Here is a 22,615-nt window from a genome sequence, read left to right on the forward strand (position 1 = left end):
ATTTATTTATTTTCTAGATTAACTTTCTCATAAAGCCCAACTTAGAAAAACTTACATTTGTTTGTTCATATATTTTTAATACGATTATAATCATATAATTCGAACCTCTTTATTTTAGAAATCAAAATTTATTTTTTATATAAATGTGCTAATATTTATATTCATATATGAAAGAAATCTACTAAAATTAACTTAAAATAATTAAATATAATTATAAAATCTCCAAAAGTTATTATAATATTAAATAATCACATCATTAAAATCTCGAGGTGTTACAATATCTGTGGAACTTTTTTTTTAGGATTTTTCCTACTTTAATGCCTATAAATAATTTCATATAATTAATAATTTTATTTTTTTGCCTTTACCCTAAAAAATGTATTAAATTATATATTTTTTCTTTAAATTTGGGATAAATTATAAATTTTTTAATCGACTGAGTTGATGGCCGAAATCAATTATCAAAATAAATAAATAAATCTATGTTAATTCTTCAGTTTCTTCCTTGCAAATTACAAAACTCACTTCTAAACCATATACCAATATAAGTAGAAGAAAGATTTTTTTGTAATATGCAAGGTATTTCCTTTTTCTTTATCACGTTTTATTAGGGTTAAAATAATTAATTAGGGTTAAAGTTTTAAGGAATTTGATACGTTGTATTTGTAGATTGTATATATGAATATGATTTCAATTTCAACAATACTGTTTATATGAGTATTAGTTGCATTCAACAACTTTTTGTTAATTTTTTTTTTGAAATTTCACGTGGTAATCTTGAGGTTTTGGATTTTCCACGTGGTAATCAAAACTTTTGAAAAATCCATGCGATAACCCTGAGGTATATCGAATTGTACCACCGTGAACTTTTTGGACAAAAAAACGTTAACAAACGTTAATTTCGAAACTTTAAGGCTGCTGTACGCCTATTTATTCGACTCACCGTTTCAAATGCCATCAATTTCAATCTTTTCCCTCCAAAACATGAACCCTAACTCTACCATCTTTGAATTTGAGGTAAAAATATGATTTAGATGAAAGATGGTAGAGTTGGGGTTTATTTTTTGGGAAAAAGGTTGAAACTAATGGCATTTGAAATAGTGAATCACATAAATAGACTTACAACACCTTAAAGCTTTGAAATCACAGTTTGCTAACGCTTTTATGTGCAAAAAGGTTACGGTGGAACAATTTGGTAAATCTTAGGGTTACCATGTGAATTTTTGAAAAATTTTAATTACCATATGGAAAATCCAAAACCTCAAAATTACCACATTTTTTTTATTGTCATAATCTATTATCGCTAATCATTTCCCATAAATACGGGGTTGTCGTGGAGATGGTTTGTGCTTCTACATTGCATTAGATGGCTTGTTCCGACAATGATATCTAATAACTTTATTATTAATTTTACTAATTTTTAGTGTCCCTTTCATAAATTATTATTTTATAAAAATTAGAATTAGTTGTCTCATGAAAGTGTAGTTTGAATTAGGTAGATGACAATGCAATGCTAAATTGCTAATATACAATGGTATTACATAGCTTAGAATTATTACAATGGTAAGCAACCTTAATAAATCCCTCTTAGGTGGGTTTGAAATGATGCATCATCAAAAAAAATGTATTTTTCTCGTTTTGTTAATATGTTTGTGATTATAATTAGTGATGACAATGGGTCAGACTCAACTCGAATTATACATACTTCAAGTTTGCCCCGACTCGGACTCTCGGACTTCGGACCTCCAACGGAGTCAGATACGGAGTCGGATTATTATCGAACAATATTGTTGTGATATTGTACTAATCACTACAACAAATTTAACTTTTTGGGACATTGGATTTAGTGACATTAAAAAATATCACTTATTCATATTTTTAATGTAATAATTATTGATTTTTATTTTAAGTTCCATCATAAAGTGATTTAGCGACACTTTATTTGGTCTTTAGTGGCATATGTAATTGTTACTATATTCTATAGTGAAATTTGTGAAAAATGTCACTAAATCCTATGTCGCAAGAAACTTTAGTGTGATTCTTTAATATGCTGCTAAAGAGTATTATTTTGTCACTCAATCCTCTATATATACTATTAGCAATTTGCAATAGTGACACTCAAATTAAATGTCGCTAAACATATCCCATGAAAAGCAAATTATGTTGTAGTAAATGATTTTAAAGCATACAAAATTAACAAAATATATTTTTCAAATACAATTTAACAAAAAAATATGTACCTTGAATTCAAGTTTAACAAGAGAAATAGTCCCACTACTACTTTAACAAAATTTTCTCGCATTTTGATTTGTCGTATTTTATTTCTCTCGAATTAGTCACGTCTAGAGTTTTAAAAAGGAAACAAAAATTTGGTGTAAAAGTCAAATTCAACGTCAGATTTCCTTCAGGGTCAGAGTCGGATCGGAGTGTCGGATTTTTAATAAAGTCCGACTAAAGCTCGAAGAAAAATTGAATAGGAAGAAAAGTGAATTGTAAGAAAACAGCAAAAGAGAAATGATAACAGTGCCAATCTTAAAGAAGCATGAAAACACCTACAAAGCTTGAAGGGCTTAAATTTGTACAAAGTCAGAAGAAAATCAACATACTTGATTGTTGAAAAGTAAAGGAAGACAGAGAGAAGAGGTAGAACAAAATGAAATTCAGTAAATTAAGAAACTGCTAAAATGAAAAGACTTACCTGTTAATCCATTCTAGTACCCTCTCTTTAGCCATTCCAACATTTTGGTATTGTAAAATGAAAAACTAATGTAAAAATTATAGGAAATGGTTTTTGAATAGGGAAGTACCGGCTCAAAAGAAGGTGTTTACACTTCAATATTCCTGCGCCATTCATAAGAGTACTGCACTTTATGTTCCTCAAAAGAGTCATTGTTCTTTAATCATGCATTGATGTCCTATCTTAGTTTTACTTGGAAAGAAATATCCCTTCAATAAAATTGGATTTCTAGCCTATCTACGCATCAGAGTATACAGTTCTGCACCGAGGAACAGAGGAACATGAAGTATATACAACTGCATTTTATTTGGCAAGACCTGCACAAGGCCTTTAATAGCCCCTAATATAAAAATGATGATATAATTCCTTTCAGTCTGGTGTAAAAAGAAACATTTTAAAGTTTCATATGGCTACCACAGTTCTAAGGTAAACTCTTATTCTTCTCAGGCATCTGACTAAGTGCACTTCCATTATGCAGAGTGTAAAAATTCAGCAACATATGGAATCAATTTCATGATCCAAAGCCAACAATGTGAAAGATCGTTGGTAACAAAGTTCATAGTTATATTTGGCCTTATCTATTACTAATCAACATTTGAAAAAATCAATTCCAATGATAGTTTTAGACTTTTAGCTACCCATTCAGTTTCACAATTCTTGTAAGACCCTAACAAAAAACAGCCACCATTGGCCAAATTGGTTGGTAGCAAAGTTTTGCTAAGGTAAGATTTTTTGTTTGTTTCATTAAATTCATAATACTCGTCAAATTACATTACATAACAATGAATTTTCGAATAACCAACATTAATTTATATAACAGATAGTCCTAACTCATCAAATTAATAAATTAAATTCGTAGATGCAATACAATAAGAGTGTTTGGTTTAATCAAAATAAAGGAAAACATGGAGACAACAAAAGAAGAATAAAGCAATATGAGGGAAGGGGTGAACCAACATTATGAACTACTTAAAAAAGCACCAATCTGCCTCAGTACGCAATAAATTCACAAGACACCAATACTCCAAATGCCTTACGCAGTCTCAAATTCACCTATTAGAACATGTACACTAAATTCACACGGTCACAAAATTACTAATTGGATTCACAAAATTACAGTCTCAACAATAAGCAAAAGCATATAATGCTAGGGAGCTTGGCATGTTTTAAAGTAGGAGATCCCTAAAACAATTAAATGATATTGCTAAAGAACCTTACATAGCAAAGTAAAAAACCCTTTTAAAAACAACTTGAAGTTCCCAAAACACATTTAAAAAATAAAGATCGAAAATTCACACAATGACAACGGTCATTCTCACCTCACTTGAATCAATGTGTGCCATGATAACTGTCAGGGGGTCATCTCTCTTCAGACTAGTCTCGTCATTTGGCATTATAGCATCTTTTAATGGACATTAACGATCTCCACTTTGATGCCCAAAGTTACCACATCTTACACACTTAACGTTGCGCACTTCTACGGCAAATGGCTTAACCCTATCAGTAACACGAGTCTCCGGCCTAGAATTTTCACATCGGAATGGTCTAAAACCATTAATGGTATTGGGGTAATGGCATGCGCGAAGCGACACCGGGATCGACAGAGGCCCGGCCCCCTTGCTGAAAATGCGATCATTTGTAATTTTGGCTTCGGCCCCCCTTACTAATATATTATTATATAATTTAAGAGTGCATATTGTAACAAAAATTAATATAGGTCAATGGTTGGGATAACATATTTGTAATTTAAGGTAATGGATCAAACCCAAATTTGAACTATTATTTTTTAGTAGACTAATAAATTTAATTTATACTATAATGTCATTACTATCTATCTTTCATAATTCACATTCATCCTTTTTAGGGGTGTCTTTATAACTTTGCTATCTTAATTTTAATAGTTTTTTTGAGTCAAAAACACTTGGTTTTTTTTTTCAAAAGGGGTAATTAGCAGGAAGCTTCAACTCTATTTGTCAAATATATAATTTTTGTATGATTCAAGTTAATTTCAGTCTACATGATTTTCAAATTTTCATAGTTCAACTAGTTTTTATATAATACATAACTAGTATATCGACAATGTAAACATGCCTTGTTCCAAAAACTCCTTTATTTTCAAGTGTTGTCCACATCTAAACATGCATGGTCAAGAACCAATTACTAAGTCTGATTCAGTATTCACACTTTGTTGTTTGATGGTAATATTGATGAACCAAATTTTTTGGTATGAATTACTTACTTTGTTCTTTACTTGATCATTGATGAGCATTATTAACTTGTTACCTTTTGAATGATTTAGACAATGTAAATTCCCTTATCAGTTTCCCATTCTCTCCCATCATATATAGCTGCCAGTTCCGTTACTGCTTCTTGCACACTCTTCTCTCCATGAGCAATTGTTACTCCTGCAAGAAGTTTTCCCAACTCATCATCGTTCCTCACAGCAAGTATTACATGCCTTGGGATGATTCTGTTCTTGTTGTCTCTTGCAGCGTTTCTAGCCAACTCCAACTTCATTTTCAAATCAGAATGACCTTCTCAAATTAGATCCAAAATACCCAAATTCAAACGAGAAATATTTGATATTTACTTGCAGAATTAAGAAATTGTACAAGTTAGTAATTGAAAGAATCATAAGACACGGGATGAATTTGCAAAATATAATTGGGTACTCTCCAAAATAACATATTGATTATGTGCCAAAAGATCAGATCATTCATATGCATTTACCAAAGCGACAATATAAAAAATGCACATACAATTTCAAACTCCCAAATATTCATTGCAAATTTGCAATCCACATTAGCTAAATTTTTAAAGTTTGAAATTAGTGCTACCCAGAATTCATAACGCAATGTAAAAACTCCTAACTTTTCTAGTTCTTCACAATTTCAATCCTACCCAGTTAGTTCAAAAATACCCAGTTACCTAAAACGATTGACACAGTATAATAACTTACCGATTCCTCTACGTTCTTAGTTGAAATGGTTCCTGTCCAAAAACCCAAAAAAATGTGATTATTCATCAATTAAAATTCATATCACCAATAGCTCTTACGAATCAAACAATTTACAAAAATTACAATAATATAGACCGAATATAACTAATAATGCAAGAATTAGAAATTAATGAGAAAAACCTCTTTTGGCAATGTGGTATGCATCTTCTACAACTGCTCTAGTCGCTTTAACCTAAGACAGAAAACCCAGAAATTGAATAGGAAGAAAAGTGAATTGTAAGAAAAAGGAAAAGAGAAATGATTACAGTGCCAATCTTGAAGAAGCATGAAAACACCTACAAAGCTTGAAGAGCTTAAATTTGTACAAAGTCGGAAGAAAATCAACATAATTGATTTTTGAAAAGTAAACGAAGGACAGAGAGAAGAGGTAGAACAAAATGAAATTCAGTAAATTGGGAAGACTACTAAAATGAAGACACCCATTTAAGAAATTACCTTAATATCTTTCAAAACTCTATTATTTCTCTTCGTAGCCATTTTAGACTCTGGTACCCTCTCTTCAGCCATTCCAACCGAATGAGAATGGCGATAGAACAACAAATCTATCAGAGAGATAAAGAAATAGGAGTAAGATACACTGGTTTCGTTGCAACTCTTGGAAATATGCAAGTCATGAAAAATGCCGTTAGTGTGCTGTGCTGACTAAAACCCAGTTCCAGCCCATTAGGGTAAAAAAAAATTTTCCTTCACCGCGTTTTATTGTAAAGCTTATTTTGCAAATAGTTTGGGATAATACTTATTTCTCCAAATACTTTTAAAATTAATTTTAAAAATAAAAAAAAAATTCTATTTTAGGAGTTTTCCTACTTTAATGCCTAAAATTATTATTTTTATTTTTTAGTTTTACGTGAAAAATATATTGATCATATATTTTTTTTCTTTAAATATGTAATAAATTATTATATATGTGTTGATAGCCGAAATTAATTATTAATTATCAAAGCAAAAAAGTAAATAAACCTCTGTTAATTCTTCAAGTTCCTTCTTTACAAATTTCAAAACTCATCTCTGAACCACGTACCCATCTAATTAGAAGAAAGATCTTATTACTAATTTTCTTAATATGCAAGGTTAATTCCTTTTTCTTCATCAACATTTTAAAATAATTAATTAGGGTTAAAGTTTTGAGGAAATTGATGTTGTATTTGTAGATTGTGTATATGAATATGATTTCAATTTCAACCTGGTATATTATGTCATTAGTTGCATTCAACAATTTTTTTATTAGGGTTAATTATTTTTTTTTTTGTCATAATTTATTATTATTGTTAATGATTTCCCAACAAGGTTTGTGTGGTATGGTTTTTGCTTTTACATTGCATTAGATGGCTTGTTTCGACAATGTATCTCTAACAGATTAATTGTTAATTTTACTTTTTTTAATGTCCCATTCATAAATTATTATTATATTATACAAGTATCGATAACTTATAAAAATTAGACGTAGTTATCTCATTATAGTGTAGTTTAAATTAGATAGGTGGCAATGAATGTTAAATTGCTAATACAATGATATTACTTGGCTTGTTTACCGTACTCCTGCTGTCCAGCATTATACTAGGATAACTTTTCACTTTTTTAATATCATAATTTGTGATGATTAATTTATTTTTTCATTAGCGATAGGCTTTTGATTATTGATATTAAAATTATATATTGGCTTTTGATAAGAGGAAATAGAGAGAATGGAAGGAGATGAAAATAACCTTATTTGGATACCAGCAGGGGAAGTGAGCGAGGGAAATGGAGGAAAGAGAATTCGAGAATGTAATTTCACATTATAAACAAAACAAATCCTTCCAATTTAGATTAATAAGTTTTGAAGGAAAGCACACTCATCTTCCTTTCCCTTTTCTTTTCATCCAAAAATATTGTCCAAATATAGTGTAAATAGTGTAATGGGAATGAGTTTTAGTTTTAATAATGGTATAATGGACTAAGGTGCAATGGGAATGAGTTTTAGTTTTAATTTTGGTATAATGGGTTAAGATATCATTCCCACCCTAATGGGTTTCTCCCTAATTTTCTATTAGCAACTAATATCATCCTTTTAAGTGGTATTTTGTGATGAAAAACAATATTTGAGGTACGATAATAAACATGATTATAAACATTATCATGTGCTTTTTTTTCTAGCTAAAATACATAAAAATTTCATTATTAATTTTTATTATTTAATACCAACAATCAGACTGGCTATAGTGAATCCTATCTAGATGTCGTCGGATGTAGGCAACCTTAACAAACCCTCCTAGATGGTTTTGAAATGGTGCATCATCAAAATAAAATGTAGCTCTCTCGTGTTGTTTGATATGTTTGTGATTAGTATAGCTAGGCCAATTTGACAACTAGTAAAATATGATGGTACATACCTATCCTGCAATAAAAATGTTTTTAATAAGAATGTTTTTAGCTTGAGAATCTACAAGTCGAATTTTTATTTTGAACTCCTCTGTTTAAAACTGTCCTGCAAATTTGCTAAACGTGATTCTTAATTTTGTTGCAGTCGGCAAAGCAATAGCATGCTTCTATGCCCCAGTTGGTTACCCACATAGTAGGCCTGTTCATATATGTATAGGCGTTCCTGATACATATTCTTTTCCTTTAAAAGATACGTTTTCAAGCCTACGTATTAAGCGTGAGTTCACTACATGCTTTTCGAGATAATTGATACTTGTATTTCATTTGTATTGTGCATTCAAGTTACAAATGTGTAGCATCATGTAATTTTTGTTTGCAGCCTGCAAACCTGATAAAATAAGTACCTAATGACAATTTGGTGTTGTACTTGTATTTGGTTATTTCTTGACGTTCTCTGCTTAAGACTTGTTGAATAATTGAATTCTTTTTGAAGGTGTTTCCAGATGGATAACCATCTAATCCACAATTATTAGGGCACATTTTCTAGGACTATAAACAACTATTATTAATCTGAATTCTAAACTAAATTGAACCGACTGAAATGTAAAACACGACTAAATGGTTGTAAAAAGTTATGTACTCAATTGAAGTGAACTAAAGAGATTAAAATTAAAATGAATGTTCTAGTACTTAGGGAGAACAGAACAACCATAATGAATAGTTTGTTAACTTTTTTATCAGCTTACCGTGTGTACTATTGGCTTTTCTGCTTTATGGTTGAAATTCCTCAAAATCTGCACAAAAGTTTTTGAGTGTTGTACTAATTTTTTTAGCTTATCCATTGTGCGTTGCTGTATTTGCAGATTCATCATGGAACAACCAACAGAATCATCGCAACTTTTCGATCGATCATCCATTCTCCCCTTTGAGAAGAGGCTCTTATGTACCAAAGGCATCAAAAGATAAAAGATTCAACTTTCCAGCATACCCTCCTATGACAGAGAAGCCAAAATGGTGGTGGAGGTCGTTAGCATGTCTGCCATATTTACACAATTTCTTGGATCAACAAACTTGGCGCTATGCTCACCCTTCTAATAATCCCTCACCATTCCTCAAAAACTTCAACGAACTTGCATTGCCATTGCTAAGGTCCATGGACAAGCTTCCACAGTTATTCGAAATCTTTTACCCTATATTGCTTTACTTCTGGATAGTAAGGCGGAAAGAGTGGCCTCATTTCTACAGATTCCATATCATGAACGCAATATTAGTTGGAAGTTTGGCGCAGGTCATTGGCTTATCTAGTGGTTGGTTTCCCAAGAGAATTTACCCTCCAAATTTTTGGTGTTTTGCCACTTTCCTGTTTTTGGTTTTAGTGTCTGAGTGCATTAGGTGTGCTCTTTGTGGCGAATATCCCAATATCCCTTTTGTCAAAGATGCTGCTCTCATCCATTCGGATCTCAAAATAAGATGATTGATTCCAAATTTCTCGTAGGCGTCAAATAAATCACGAGACGATGATTGCAACTTGTGAGCAACAAACATTAAGATGAAATTGTTATCCTGGGCAGTCTTAAGTGGTCCTTTGAATCGCAAACATTAATCTAGTAAAATTTTTTTGTAATTTTTTTAAATTTTAAATGACTTTCATTTTTTATTTCTTTTATACTTTAAACTTATTATGCCTCACATGAGAAATTCTTGGTTGACTCTCACATGTCTAACATTGTCTTTACTTTTATACTAGTATAGAATCTCATATATTGTATGGTGTCATTGATATTAAGATATAAAATGTATTATGATTTTAAAAAAATGTTATCGTTATCAATTTAATTTTTCACATTAAAAATATAATTTAAAATATAATAATAATAATAATAATAATAATAATAATAATAATAATATATGTATAAATTCGAGTGGCTGAAGCTGAAGCAGCTACTTTCGAAGTAACAGAAAGAAAAGCAGCGACTGGAGTGGGAGAGTCAGAGTTGAAAAGAGGATTCCTCACTGCTTTCTCTCATTCAAAACCGTGCATGAGACTTTCATCTCGCACGACTCCTAAGTGATAAAAAGAAAGAAGAACTCATCTTCTTTCTTTTTTGATTACCTTCCTCGCGTATGTATAAGACCGAATCCATTCGATTTCTAAAAAAGATTACTAATCCTTAACTTTTCGAGCAATCCTTCATCAGTGGTTTCGAATGACTGATTTTTTCAATCTTTTCGCTCTTGGTTCCGTAGGAGCAAGTCAGAAAGATTGAAAAATAGAACCATCTGATTTGATTCGTTCTCAATAGCCATGAGATGATCATCTTAGGGTGATCCTTTTGTTATATATATATATATATATATATATATATATATATATATATATATATATATATATATATATATATATATATATATATATATATATATATATATTAGTAGGAGATAATGGTTATGAACATAACTTTTTTCTTTTATGGTTTTCAAAAAAAAAGGCATACCTTTATTATGTGTGTTAAATTTTTTTGTTGCACGCTTCTCGGTCAAATTATTTTTTTTGCTTGAAGCGAGCTAGATTTGGCGAAAATGTAATAATCTTCCATCACTAAAATTATCATTAAATAAATAATAAATACAAAAGTTATAAATACATGACTTGTAAATTACCATGTACATAGAAAAGATTTGGGGTTCAGTAAGTTATAAGTAATACATAGAAAAGATTTCATACTTTTGGGCTTGGAGTTTCTAATAGTTAAAAAATAACTATTAGGATTTATTGATAATAATTGGCTGATTTTTTTTTGAGTTTGTTAAATTTCAGTCACATTATTTTTTAATCTTTGTAAATAAGACATAGAATGAGGCTTGGAGAGTCGGTGGGAGTTCTTTAGTACCGATCGCTACTCTCCTTTAATATCTGTCAATTGACAGTTTTTTAAGCCTATGATTTCATACATTTTGGATTATCGTAATAGTATACAAATAACTATTAGGATTTGTTGATAATATTTACTGATTTTGTTTGATTTTGTGAAATTTCAGTTATAATCTGTATGTCTCTTTTGTGTTTGTCCAACTTGGCATCTAGCCCTGCTATCAGCCGACCCCAACCACTAATTGCTAGGTGCATCAGCCCGGACCATTTGGTATAGTTTTGGTTGCTTAATTTTTTCTGAGATAGATATTGTTGTGTTGCTTGTGAATTCGATGGGTTTGGTGTTTAATTTGACACAATCTGTAATAGTTGGCTTACGGTGGACTCTTTGTCCTCCATTAAGTATAAAGGTAAGTTGTGATAAATGATGATCCGGGTTGGGGTGATTTTAAAAAATAAACTCACTAGAAATAATGGGCCTTAACTACAAATGATGATGTGGAACGGGTCAAAATTGTGCACTCTTATTGATCCGTGTATCCTTCTTTAAGATGTTTAGAATTGTTGGGATTAAGAGTTTGTTATGAGACTTAACAGTTTGTTATAAATACATGTGGCTGTGTATAGTGTATTTGCTTCTATATAAATATAGGCGGAGGCTCATTGTGTGAAGTGTATTCTTGCTTTGTATAATCATAGGCTGAGTCTCATTGTGTAAAGTGTATTCTTGCATTGTAAATCTAATTCCAATTCATCATTCATATTTCTTTCTAATGGATAAATATTGGCTGATGATCTATCCGATATCCAGCATGGCCTCCAACTACAAGAAGAAATGGATTACTGACCAATTAGGTGATCCACTAACATGCAATTTCAATACCCAGGTACATTTTCCATTAAAAAAATCTTTTCCTGGTTTAGCCATTTCAAGATCAAATGAAAAAATAGAACCAGTTGCAGCAGCAAAGAAAAAATGTCCATTCAATGTAATGAAATAAATTTCTGTAATCTTTTAATCTTTTTGTAGTCTTTAAATTTTTGTAGTCTTTTAATCTTTTTGTAGTCTTTAAGTTTTTGTAGTCTTTTAATCTTTTTGTAGTCTTTTTGTAGTCCATTCAAGACCGATTATATGAATTTCAATCAATCGATGTTCATGCCCTTGCATAATTTTCTTTTTTTTTAATTTGAAATTTATTTCTTTTATTTATTTAAATTATTTATTTTATTTTATTATTATTATTTAATATATGCTGTAGTAAATTATTTTTTTATAAATTATATAAATTATATATTTACCTAATTAATATTTATTTAATATTTTGTATTATTGTTAATTTATTTGAAATTTTAATTATTAAAGTAAATTATTATTTATTTAATATTTAATATTGATAATAATAATTTTAAATTAATTATATTATTAACAAATATAATTTATTAACATAAATATTAGTTATTATTAATTAATAACATAAAACGCAAAAACTTAAAAAAAAATTCTTCAAAGCCTAGTCGCATACGACCCAACTGCAGAGGAGTAGCACCAAACGCACGTCTGAACTGCTGTTTAGTCACGCATTTCACGCGACAAAGCCACAATTCAGTCGTGCGTTTTGTGCGACCCATCTGCGGTTTGGTCGCGCGCGACTGGGCTTCGAAGAATTTTTTTTTTTGAATTTTTGTGTTTATTTAATATTTTGTATTGTATTGTAAATTTATTTGCGATTTTAATTATTAAACTAAATTATTAATTTATTTAATATTTAATATTTTTATTTTTTAATTATTAAACCTAACTATTATTTATTTTAAATTTTTATTATTAATGTTTATTTATCTAACATATTATTGACTTAATTTATGTTTTATTTTATATTTTAAAGTAACATAATATTTATAATGATGCCCGACCATGGATGTTCTAAAGTTAGTTTTAATTAAATTAATTATATTAATTTAATAAATATTTAATAATATAAATTATTAACAAATTATATAAATTATTAACAAATAATATAACTCATACATATAAACTAATAAACATTTCAAAATTAAAATTATATAATTAATAAGTTAATCTAATAAATATTTAATCAATATATTATATTAGTTAATAATTATTAATTTAATATTATTATTAATATAATTAATTTTCAATAATAATAATAATAATAATAATAATAATAATAACAATAATAATAATAAAAACATTAAATTAATTATTATTAACAAATATAATTTACTAACGTAAATATTAATTATTATTAATTAATAACAAAAAACACAAAAATTTTTAAAAAAAATTATTCGAACCCTAGTCGGCGCTACCCAACCGCGGAGGATTCGCATAAAATGCGCGACTGGACCGCAGCTTAGTCTCGCATTTCACGCGATTAAGCCACGGTTTAGTTGCGCGTTTTGTGCGACTCTTCAGCGGTTGGGTCGCACGCGACTGGAGTTCGAATAATTTTTTTTTTTTGAATTTTGGAATAAAATTCGATTAGAAATTTTAAGTTTTAATTTAATGTTTTTAGAGTGATAAAAGCGTCATTGAGTGAGATTGAAGTGTATTACACAAATTTTAAATTCAGGAATATTTTTGTCATTTCATTTAAATAAGGATGGCGATAAAATGAAAATGATGATAAAGTTTATTTGGGTAAAAGTAATCAGGAATCAAAATTTTTGCTCCGAATTTGTGGGTCTTGGCAACCACTTATAACTTGATCCTATATTGACTCAATTGATAGTAGATAATTCTGCGTTTATTTTTGCATATCTGCAGACATCAAACTATATAATAGAAGCGCCAATTTACAGAACAGTAGCATTGCAAATTCAATATTCAATCAATCCAAGAGAACAAACAAAAATCCAGTACGTTGAAAAGTTCCATTTATATAGAGGATAAGAGAAATCATGAAAATGAATAAAATACAATATATAGCTTTTTTGTGTTTAAATACTATATATAGCTTAACTTTACTTATTCACTATTAGAGCAAGTTAGGGGTTGTTGTCGCTGCTACTGTTGCCAAGATGGATAAGTACTACTACTGTTTTGTTGTTCTCGCTACTACTGTGGTGTGCTGATGTCTGATGCTGTTATTTTGTTGCTGTTGTCATATACCGATGTCGCTGCTTCTATAAGCATGTCAAAGAAAATAATCCATCAAGTTCACTGGACTTGGAGATGGCATGGCAGATAATGGAGGTGGTGTTGCCCCGGGAACTGGAATACAAGAGAAGGATTAATAAAAATCATGAAATACAATGGTAAATATTAAAGGGGTCGAAGCTATAAATTATAAATTCGATGAAGAATAGTCTCATGGTCAACAAAAAGACTGAATGTACCCTAGACTATAAGATGACTCTTAGCTTTAAAAATAATAGGGAGAAATGATTGAATTATGTATATAATGTGCCATATTCTAACTAATACTACATCTCCAAAATTTTCAAGTCTCATCAGCCTAAAGATCCTTTGTTCTGCAAGTCTGTGAGTAGGGCGTCCTCCATTAAGATAGATAAATATCAATCGGTAAATAGACTTTGGTAATAATAAATACCTGTTGATCTAATTCTTGGAACTCCAAAGAAGCAGCTCGCAAACCGAACAGCAGATGTGTCTTCGCTTTGGCTGACAAGAGTAACAAAAATAGCATCTCGACAAGTCATCAGCATAATAATATTATCTTCAGCAACTATTCTTTAACGTAGATATGTAAGGCTAGCATTTATACATCTCCTGCAGCCAGTATCTCCTGAAAGTGCGAGTTGACAACTTTCAGCTACATCAGCAAAGCCTGGAGAAAATGCAGCATTTCTGCATTTGTGCAACACTGGTTCTACCTTACACTCATAGTTAACAGGAATTTTGGTCCCAAATCTACAAAATGTTGTTGTATTTGCAGGAACTCCATAAAGTTCTAAGGCTTGTAACATATAACGGAAACAGATTTCAGAAAGATCTGAACTAACACCAAGGTTACTCGTTTCATTTGCATTATGAGAAACGGAAAGGCAACATATGCATTGATGTGATGGCAACATTTTCCGCGGGCTTCAGGAATTGAACATATGGAAGCCACACGAGTAAAATTGGTTCCACCTAAATCCAAGGGGCATCCTGTAACTCAAGAAATGAACTAAGATGATTAATCATATGTACGCAAAGAAGTAACACTTCCTAATCCTAAAAATCTAAATCAGAAGCAAAATATTGTAAAGCTGTATACTTATATACCCAAATCACAATTTTAAAGGAGCAGGAAGACCTTGGAAAACAAAATCCTTAAGATGATTAATCATACAAAGGCGCACAATTTTAAGGCAGATGCTGCCGAAATTTTTACTCACCTTTTTAAAGTTAATATTTAACGTTTATCTAAATTTTATTCTTTTTTTCTTTTATGTAACACCCGAATTTCCTCCCGTCCTTTACGTTTTGATTTCGTTAAGGGGTCGAAAATTCTGGGATGTTACAATAACCCTTAGGACTTCTTTAGCAGACAACTTAAATTGTAGGTGATAATAAAAGAAAACCACGTGTATTTATTAAGATAGTCTCGCAACTCATTCCAATCTCGTTCACTTTATAAATATTCAATCTCATTCGAATATCAACAGTAAATTGTAACAAACTCAATTCGAATGTCCATATAGTGATAAAACTCTAAAAAGTGGCTTTGAGAGCTAATGGAAATTTATGAATAAAAAAATATGTTTGGTAATGGAGTTCGTTACAATTGACAATTTGTTCAAAAAATTACATATAAACACATTACCATTACCATATACCAAAATACCAAACAATAAATCATCTATTATGATTATTGTTATTTGCCCCTGAACTTAAAAGAACAACAACAATAATAATAATAATAATAATAATAATAATAATAATATTTAAAAAAATAAAAATTAGTCGGCCGCGACTCGACCGCGGCTCAGTCGCACAAAAGCCGCAACTGAACCGCAGCCGATTCGCGGGTTTTGTGCGACTGAGTCGCGGCCGAGTCAAGCGCAACTAAATTTTTTATTTTAATTATTATTATTATTATTGTTAATTTTATTATTATTATTATTAACAATAATAATTATTATTTATAATAATAATAATATTTTTAAAAAATTAAAAAAAAAATAAAAATAATAATAATAATAATAATAATAATAACAATGATAATAAAAATAAAAATAATATTAAAAAAAATAATAACAATAATAATAATAATAATAATAATAATAATAATAATAATAATAATATTTTTTAAAAAATTTAAACAAAAATAAAATTAAAGGGGTGATTCGTGGGTTTTGTGCGACTCGGCCGCAGCTCAGTCGCATAAAACTCGCGACTCACCCCTTTAAATTTTTTTTAAATATTAATTTATTATCTTTATTATTATTATTATTATTATTATTATTATTATTATTATTATTATTATTATAGTCCAGGGGCAAATTCGTTATTTTTTAAAATCCATGGGCAAATTCAAAATTTCAAAGGTGGAGGTGGCGATAAAATGAAAAGGGCCGAGTCTTGTTTGATTCTTGCTTTGTATAATCATAGGCTGAGTTTCATTGCAATTCATGCTTCTGTATAAATATAGTGTATTCTTGCTTTGTAAATCTAATTCCAATTCATTTCTCCTGCATTTCATTTCACTCAAGTAATGGATTGGATGATGTTCTTTCGAGTGCCCCCACCTCCACGGGATGGGTTACTGTCCATTTAGGTTATCCACAAATGTGGATTTTCAGGACCCGTTTGCGCAACAAGGTAAATTTTCAAGACCCGTTTTATCACTATATGGACATTCGAATTGAGTTTGTTACAATTTACTGTTGATATTCGAATCAGATTGAATATTTATAAAGTGAACGAGATTGGAATGAGTTGCGAGACTATCTTAATAAATACACATGGTTTCCTTTATCATCAACTTCAATTTAAGTTGTCTGCTAAAGTCCTAAGGGTTATGTGACGTGTCTCAGTTGATTATACTAAAGTAATCCCTAAGCAAGGCTTTTTGCAGAAACTCTAAGGATTTTGTTTTCCAAGGTCTTCATGCTCCTTTAAAATTGTGATTTGGGTGTATAAGTATACTACTTCACAATATTTTGCTTCTGATTTAGATTTTTAGGATTAGGAAGTGTTACTTCTTTGCGTATGATTAATCATCTTAGGTCATTTCTTGAGTTACAAGATGCCCCTTGGATTTAGTTTAATAATTAAAATTTCAAATAAATTAACAATAATACAAAATATTAATTAGGTAAATATATAATATATAATATATATAATTTATAAAAAAATAATTTACTACAACATATATTAAATAATAATAAAATAAAAAAATAATTTAAATAAATAAAAGAAATAAAATTTAAATTAAAGGAAAAAAAAAGAAAATTATGCAAGGGCATGAACATTGATTGATTGAAATTCATTTCGGTCTTGAATGGACTACAAAAGACTATAAAAAGATTAAAAGAATACAAACATTTAAAGACTACGAAAAGATTAAAAGACTACAGAAAGATTAAAAAGCTACATAAATTTATTTCATTACATTGAATGGACATTTTTTCTTGGCTAAAACTGCAACAGGTTCCAGCTTTCCATTTGATCTTGAAATGGTTAAACTAGGAAAAGATTTTTTTAATGGAAAAGTTATCTTGTTGCGCATAAAGGTCTCGAAATTCCATGGTTGTTTATAACCTAATTCAGCAAGAATCCATTTCGTGGGGGTGGGCCCCTGGGGGCATTGGACAGACCATCAGCCTATCCATTTACTTGAGTGAAATAAAATGCAGGAGAAATGAATTGGAATTAGATTTACAAAGCAAGAATACACTATATGTATACAGAATCATGAATTGGAATGAGACTCAGCCTATGATCATACAAAGCAAGAATCACACAAGACTCGGCAAGTCGGCCCTTTTCATTTTATCGCCACTCCACCTTTGAAATTTCGAATTTTTATTATTTTTGTTATTATTATCATTGTTGTTATTATTATTATTATTATTTTTTTTTTTTTTTTTTTTTTTTTAAAATTTTTTTAAAATATTATTTTTATTATAATAATAATAATAATTATTATTGATAATAATAATAATAATAATAATAATAATAATAATAATAATAATAATAACAAAAATAATAAAAATTCGAAATTTCAAAGGTGAGAGTGGCGATAAAATGAAAAGGGCCGAGTCTTGTGTAATTCTTGCTTTGTATAATCATAGGCCGAGTCTCATTCCAATTCAGGCTTCTGTATAAATATAGTGTATTCTTGCTTTGTAAATCTAATTCCAATTCATTTTTCCTGCATTTCATTTCACTCAAGTAAATGGATAGGCTGATGGTCTGTCCAGTGCCCCCCAGGGGCCCCACCCCCACGGAATGGATTCTTGCTGAATTAGGTTATAAACAACCATGGAATTTCAAGACCTTTATGCGCAACAAGGTAACTTTTCCATTAAAAAAATCTTTTCCTAGTTTAACCATTTCAAGATCAAATGGAAAGCTGAACCTATTGCAGTTTTAGCCAAGAAAAATGTCCATTCAATGTAATGAAATAAATTTATGTAGCCTTTTAATCTTTTTGTAGTTTTTAAATTTTTGTAGTCTTTTAATCTTTTTGTAGTCTTTAAATTTTTGTATTCTTTTAATCTTTTTATAGTCTTTTTGTAGTCCATTCAAGACCGATTATATGAATTTCAATCAATCAATGTTCATGCCCTTGCATAACTTTCTTTTTTTTCTTTAATTTAAATTTTATTTCTTTTATTTATTTAAATTATTTTTTTATTTTATTATTATTTAATATATGTTGTAGTAAATTATTTTTTTATAAATTATATATATTATATATTATATATTTACCTAATTAATATTTTGTATTATTGTTAATTTATTTGAAATTTTAATTATTAAACTAAATCCAAGGGGCATCCTGTAACTCAAGAAATGAACTAAGATGATTAATCATATGTACGCAAAGAAGTAACACTTCCTAATCCAAAAAATCTAAATCAGAAGCAAAATATTGTAAAGCAGTATACTTATACACCCAAATCACAATTTTAAAGGAGCATGAAGACCTTGGAAAACAAAATCCTTAGAGTTTCTGCACAAAGCCTTGCTTAGGGATTACTTTAGTATAATCAACTGAGACACATCACATAACCCTTAGAACTTCTTTAGCAGAGAACTTAAATTGAAGTTGATGATAAAGGAAACCATGTGTATTTATTAAGATAGTCTCGCAACTCATTCCAATCTCGTTCACTTTATAAATATTCAATCTGTTTCGAATATCAACAGTAAATTGTAACAAACTCAATTCGAATGTCCATATAGTGATAAAACTCTAAAAAGTGGCTTTGAGAGCTAATGGAAATTTATGAATAAAAACATATGTTTGGTAATGGAGTTCGTTACAATTGACAATTTGTTCAAAAAATTACATATAAACACATTACCATTACCATATACCAAAATACCAAACAATAAATCATCTATTAGGTTTAGATAAAGATCTAAAACCAGATAAGTGTATTGAAGTTCCCTGTACAGATTAACATGATAAGCATTGTAATCCATTTTCCTCCACACAAATTGATTATTGAAGAAACGAGATTTTCTCAATTTCCCTTAAAAACTGATTTGTGAGACGGCAAAAGATTTAACAAACATGATAGCTTTTTATCAATTTTAATATGGAAATAAAATTCATCTGCATTATGACATTTCTTGATAAATATGAAACCCAAACAGACATGCTTATCCATCAACAAAAAGATGCAATCACATAACATTATAAGCTGTAAATTTATTCACCTAACTCTGAAGGAATTTATATGTACCAAAACTATAAAGGCTTATGTCAGACCATACATTATGAGCACTAAATAGAGCAAAATGTATGTTTCAGTAATCTACAAAACCTAACAACTTTGTAACTCTCAAAATCAGTGAAGAAATTCGGTCTGCTATGAGCTCTGGCGTAATCACTGCACAGACAGTCTCTAACCCAAAAAAAAAAAAACTAAATCGGTGCACAAAGATTCACGAAATATACCGAAACAACCTATTTTGCCTCAACCTAATCACAAACAATTAATTAAATGAACTTAACATCTTCTTACTATGGTTATTACACAATTGAAAATATTAGATAAGCACAAGATCACCAACTGCAAGAAACACACGGATAAACGGTTCTACATTACTCAATACCAAAAATGCAAGAGGAAAAATGGAGAAAAGCAAGACCATTAAATGAGACGAAAAAATAAAGCACTAAATGAGGAGGAGATTATCAAATGTAAAACAAAACCAAGACCAATTCAACATCAACATACTGATTAATGCAACAAATACAAGACCACTAACTGCAATAGATAAAGCAACAAATGCAGAAAGAAACAGACGAAAAAATGTAAGACCATTAAATGCAATAAATGCCAGACATGGACGAAAAAAGAAGTGTGAAAATGCAATATCATACACGAAGATATTCTCAACTGTACAACAAAACATGAACAATTCAAGGGTATCAAATTAATTAATACATCAGAGAACTCTATAAAGGTATCAAATTAATCAATACAGTTTGACTAATTTTAGGTGAAATTTAATGGAAAGTGACATAGGATTGGAGAATAAGACAAAAAATAAGTGGATGATAGAAATGAGCGGTTAAGATGGAGAGAGATAATAAGTTTGTAGATGAGATTTAAAGAAAGAAAGTGGGCCATTGCCAAAAAGAGAAAGCATGCAAAATGGGTGGGACAAACAAAAATGAAAAGAGGTGCAAATTGAGAAGGACATAGAGGATATATCAAGAACACTCTTTAAAAAATGAAGTAAACCATATAATCCACTACTTTCTAAGATGGGAATATCTCATAAAATTATACTACATATTAGGTGTATAGAAAAACTGTGAAGCATCAACAACCCAATTAAAAAATTGCTGTTGAATCAATCAAATAAAATCTAATTTCCGGAAATACCTTACTCAATTGGAGCCGCAACCACCTTTCTTCACAGCAGACAATTCTTTGCCAATATCTATCTTCTCACCGGCTGGAACAGCTAGACCATCAGCATCCTCACTGGCTTCCATAGCTTATTGACAACAAAATGTTCTAATCTAACACATATCAACCAATTTAACAACCTGACAAAGGGGATAGAATCAATAAATTACTACATCTCAAAAGCAACAAGATTACAAAAGCAATTAAAACTCACAACCAATCATCTACATTCAAAAGGAAATTAAAAATAGCAACGAAATCAAAAAATGCCATCATACAATCTTTAATTACGGAATCTTTGCCCAACGTCATTATAGAATTTGAAAGGCATAGTATATCACTAAAAACTCCAAAATCCCCAAACAAAGAAACTTAGAAACCCATTGCGAATGAAATTTAAAATGGCAACCAAATTAAATAGCAACAAAATCAAAAAAATACCATCATACAATCTTCAATTACAAAATATTTGCCCAACCTAAATTCACTAAATACCTATTTTTCACAACTCAAATGAAAATCAATATTTTCAGGTGTAGAAGAACAAAGCAGAAAAAAAAATCCAAACTAAATTCACTAAAAAGGGAACCCTAGCATGAACCTTCAACTGATTAATTTCGGATGGACAGAAATAACCCTAAATTTTCATTCAAATGTAAAAGAAAAACTTTAATGTGCATCATCAAAAACAAGGAACTTACCGTGATTTTTCCGGTGGCCTGGAATTGATGATTCGCCAGAGAGTGACGAGAGGAAAATCGGGAAAGGTGAAGTAGCAGCAGGAAGATGAAGGGAAGAAGCGTGATAGTTAGATGAAATCAGGAAATGTATGAACAGAGAGGAAGATGAAGGGAAAGCACTAAAGCAGGAAAGAATGGAAAATAGGGTGACGTGGAACAATCACATTAAAAGCAAGGACACTTGTCGCTTGCTGAACGCAAACAGTTCATTAGATAAGAAAATGAACAGTTTGTTGTGAGGCCACGTGGGATGCTCCAAGTTATACTATCGAATTTCAAAATGTTTTCTCACTTTTATTAAGAATAATATAAATAAAAATATTAGAATGTCAATGTGTTGTAGAGGTTTTTTGTCGATTTTCCCTGCAGACTAAAATTCTTAAGTCAAGAGTATTTGTTTTAGGTCGTATATATTCAATTTGACCATATGTCTATATTAATTCAACGGGTTAAGAATTTGTTTTTTTTTTTGTTATATAGGATTAATTCTTGAAAGTTTCAAGTAAGAAATATAAATCTGGAGCACGATTTTTTCAAATAATTAAAAAATATCTCTTATGTGCTTGCTATACGCCCATTTTAATCTAAATTTGATGAAGTTTTAACAAGTGTTTTTACGTCGGTTTTAGTTAGTACTGTTATCGATTAACGACATTTTAATCAAGATAATTAGTAAGAAACATTTGTAACTTTTGGCTAGAGTCCTTTGCACTTGTAGAAACCTATCAACCTTAGAGGTCTAATTATTATATTAGTATGTTAGGTACATACTACATACTGTACATAGTAACATTACTTGTAAAAAGTTGAAAGATAAT

General features: G+C 29.9%; 2 protein-coding genes and 1 long non-coding RNA gene across 6 annotated transcripts; 1 reads left to right on the forward strand and 2 right to left on the reverse strand.

The window, feature by feature from the left end:
- Positions 1 to 1,190: 1,190 nt before the first annotated feature.
- Positions 1,191 to 9,253, reverse strand: LOC130811081 (probable histone H2A variant 2). 4 transcript variants are annotated; one of them, XM_057677242.1, is made up of 5 exons: positions 6,192 to 6,424; positions 5,877 to 5,928; positions 5,697 to 5,728; positions 5,021 to 5,248; positions 1,191 to 2,841 (listed from the first exon to the last, which is right to left on the reverse strand). In XM_057677242.1, exons 1-4 carry the CDS (start codon positions 6,261 to 6,263, stop codon positions 5,033 to 5,035), a joined length of 372 nt encoding a protein of 123 aa, XP_057533225.1. In that variant the 5' UTR covers positions 6,264 to 6,424; the 3' UTR covers positions 1,191 to 2,841; positions 5,021 to 5,032. The 4 variants fall into 4 exon arrangements, with proteins under 4 accessions (XP_057533225.1, XP_057533221.1, XP_057533223.1 ...); XM_057677238.1 differs by lacking the exon at positions 1,191 to 2,841 and adding an exon at positions 8,864 to 9,253 and having other exon boundaries at positions 2,849 to 5,248; positions 6,192 to 6,298; XM_057677240.1 differs by lacking the exon at positions 1,191 to 2,841 and adding an exon at positions 2,849 to 3,790.
- Positions 6,279 to 9,705, forward strand: LOC130810188 (protein TIC 20, chloroplastic-like). Its single transcript, XM_057676162.1, has 4 exons — positions 6,279 to 6,384; positions 7,428 to 7,523; positions 8,263 to 8,394; positions 8,981 to 9,705. Exons 1-4 carry the CDS (start codon positions 6,279 to 6,281, stop codon positions 9,589 to 9,591), a joined length of 945 nt encoding a protein of 314 aa, XP_057532145.1. The 3' UTR covers positions 9,592 to 9,705.
- A 3,867-nt stretch (positions 9,706 to 13,572) lies between these two features.
- On the reverse strand, positions 13,573 to 21,915 carry LOC130810529 (uncharacterized). Its single transcript, XR_009041065.1, has 4 exons — positions 21,759 to 21,915; positions 21,031 to 21,197; positions 14,565 to 15,124; positions 13,573 to 14,224 (listed from the first exon to the last, which is right to left on the reverse strand). It is a non-coding gene; the product is annotated as an uncharacterized LOC130810529 (long non-coding RNA).
- Positions 21,916 to 22,615: the final 700 nt, after the last annotated feature.

Source organism: Amaranthus tricolor, chromosome 4 (genome assembly GCF_026212465.1).
Source record: "Amaranthus tricolor cultivar Red isolate AtriRed21 chromosome 4, ASM2621246v1, whole genome shotgun sequence".
In the NCBI taxonomy this organism is placed as follows: domain Eukaryota; kingdom Viridiplantae; phylum Streptophyta; class Magnoliopsida; order Caryophyllales; family Amaranthaceae; genus Amaranthus; species Amaranthus tricolor.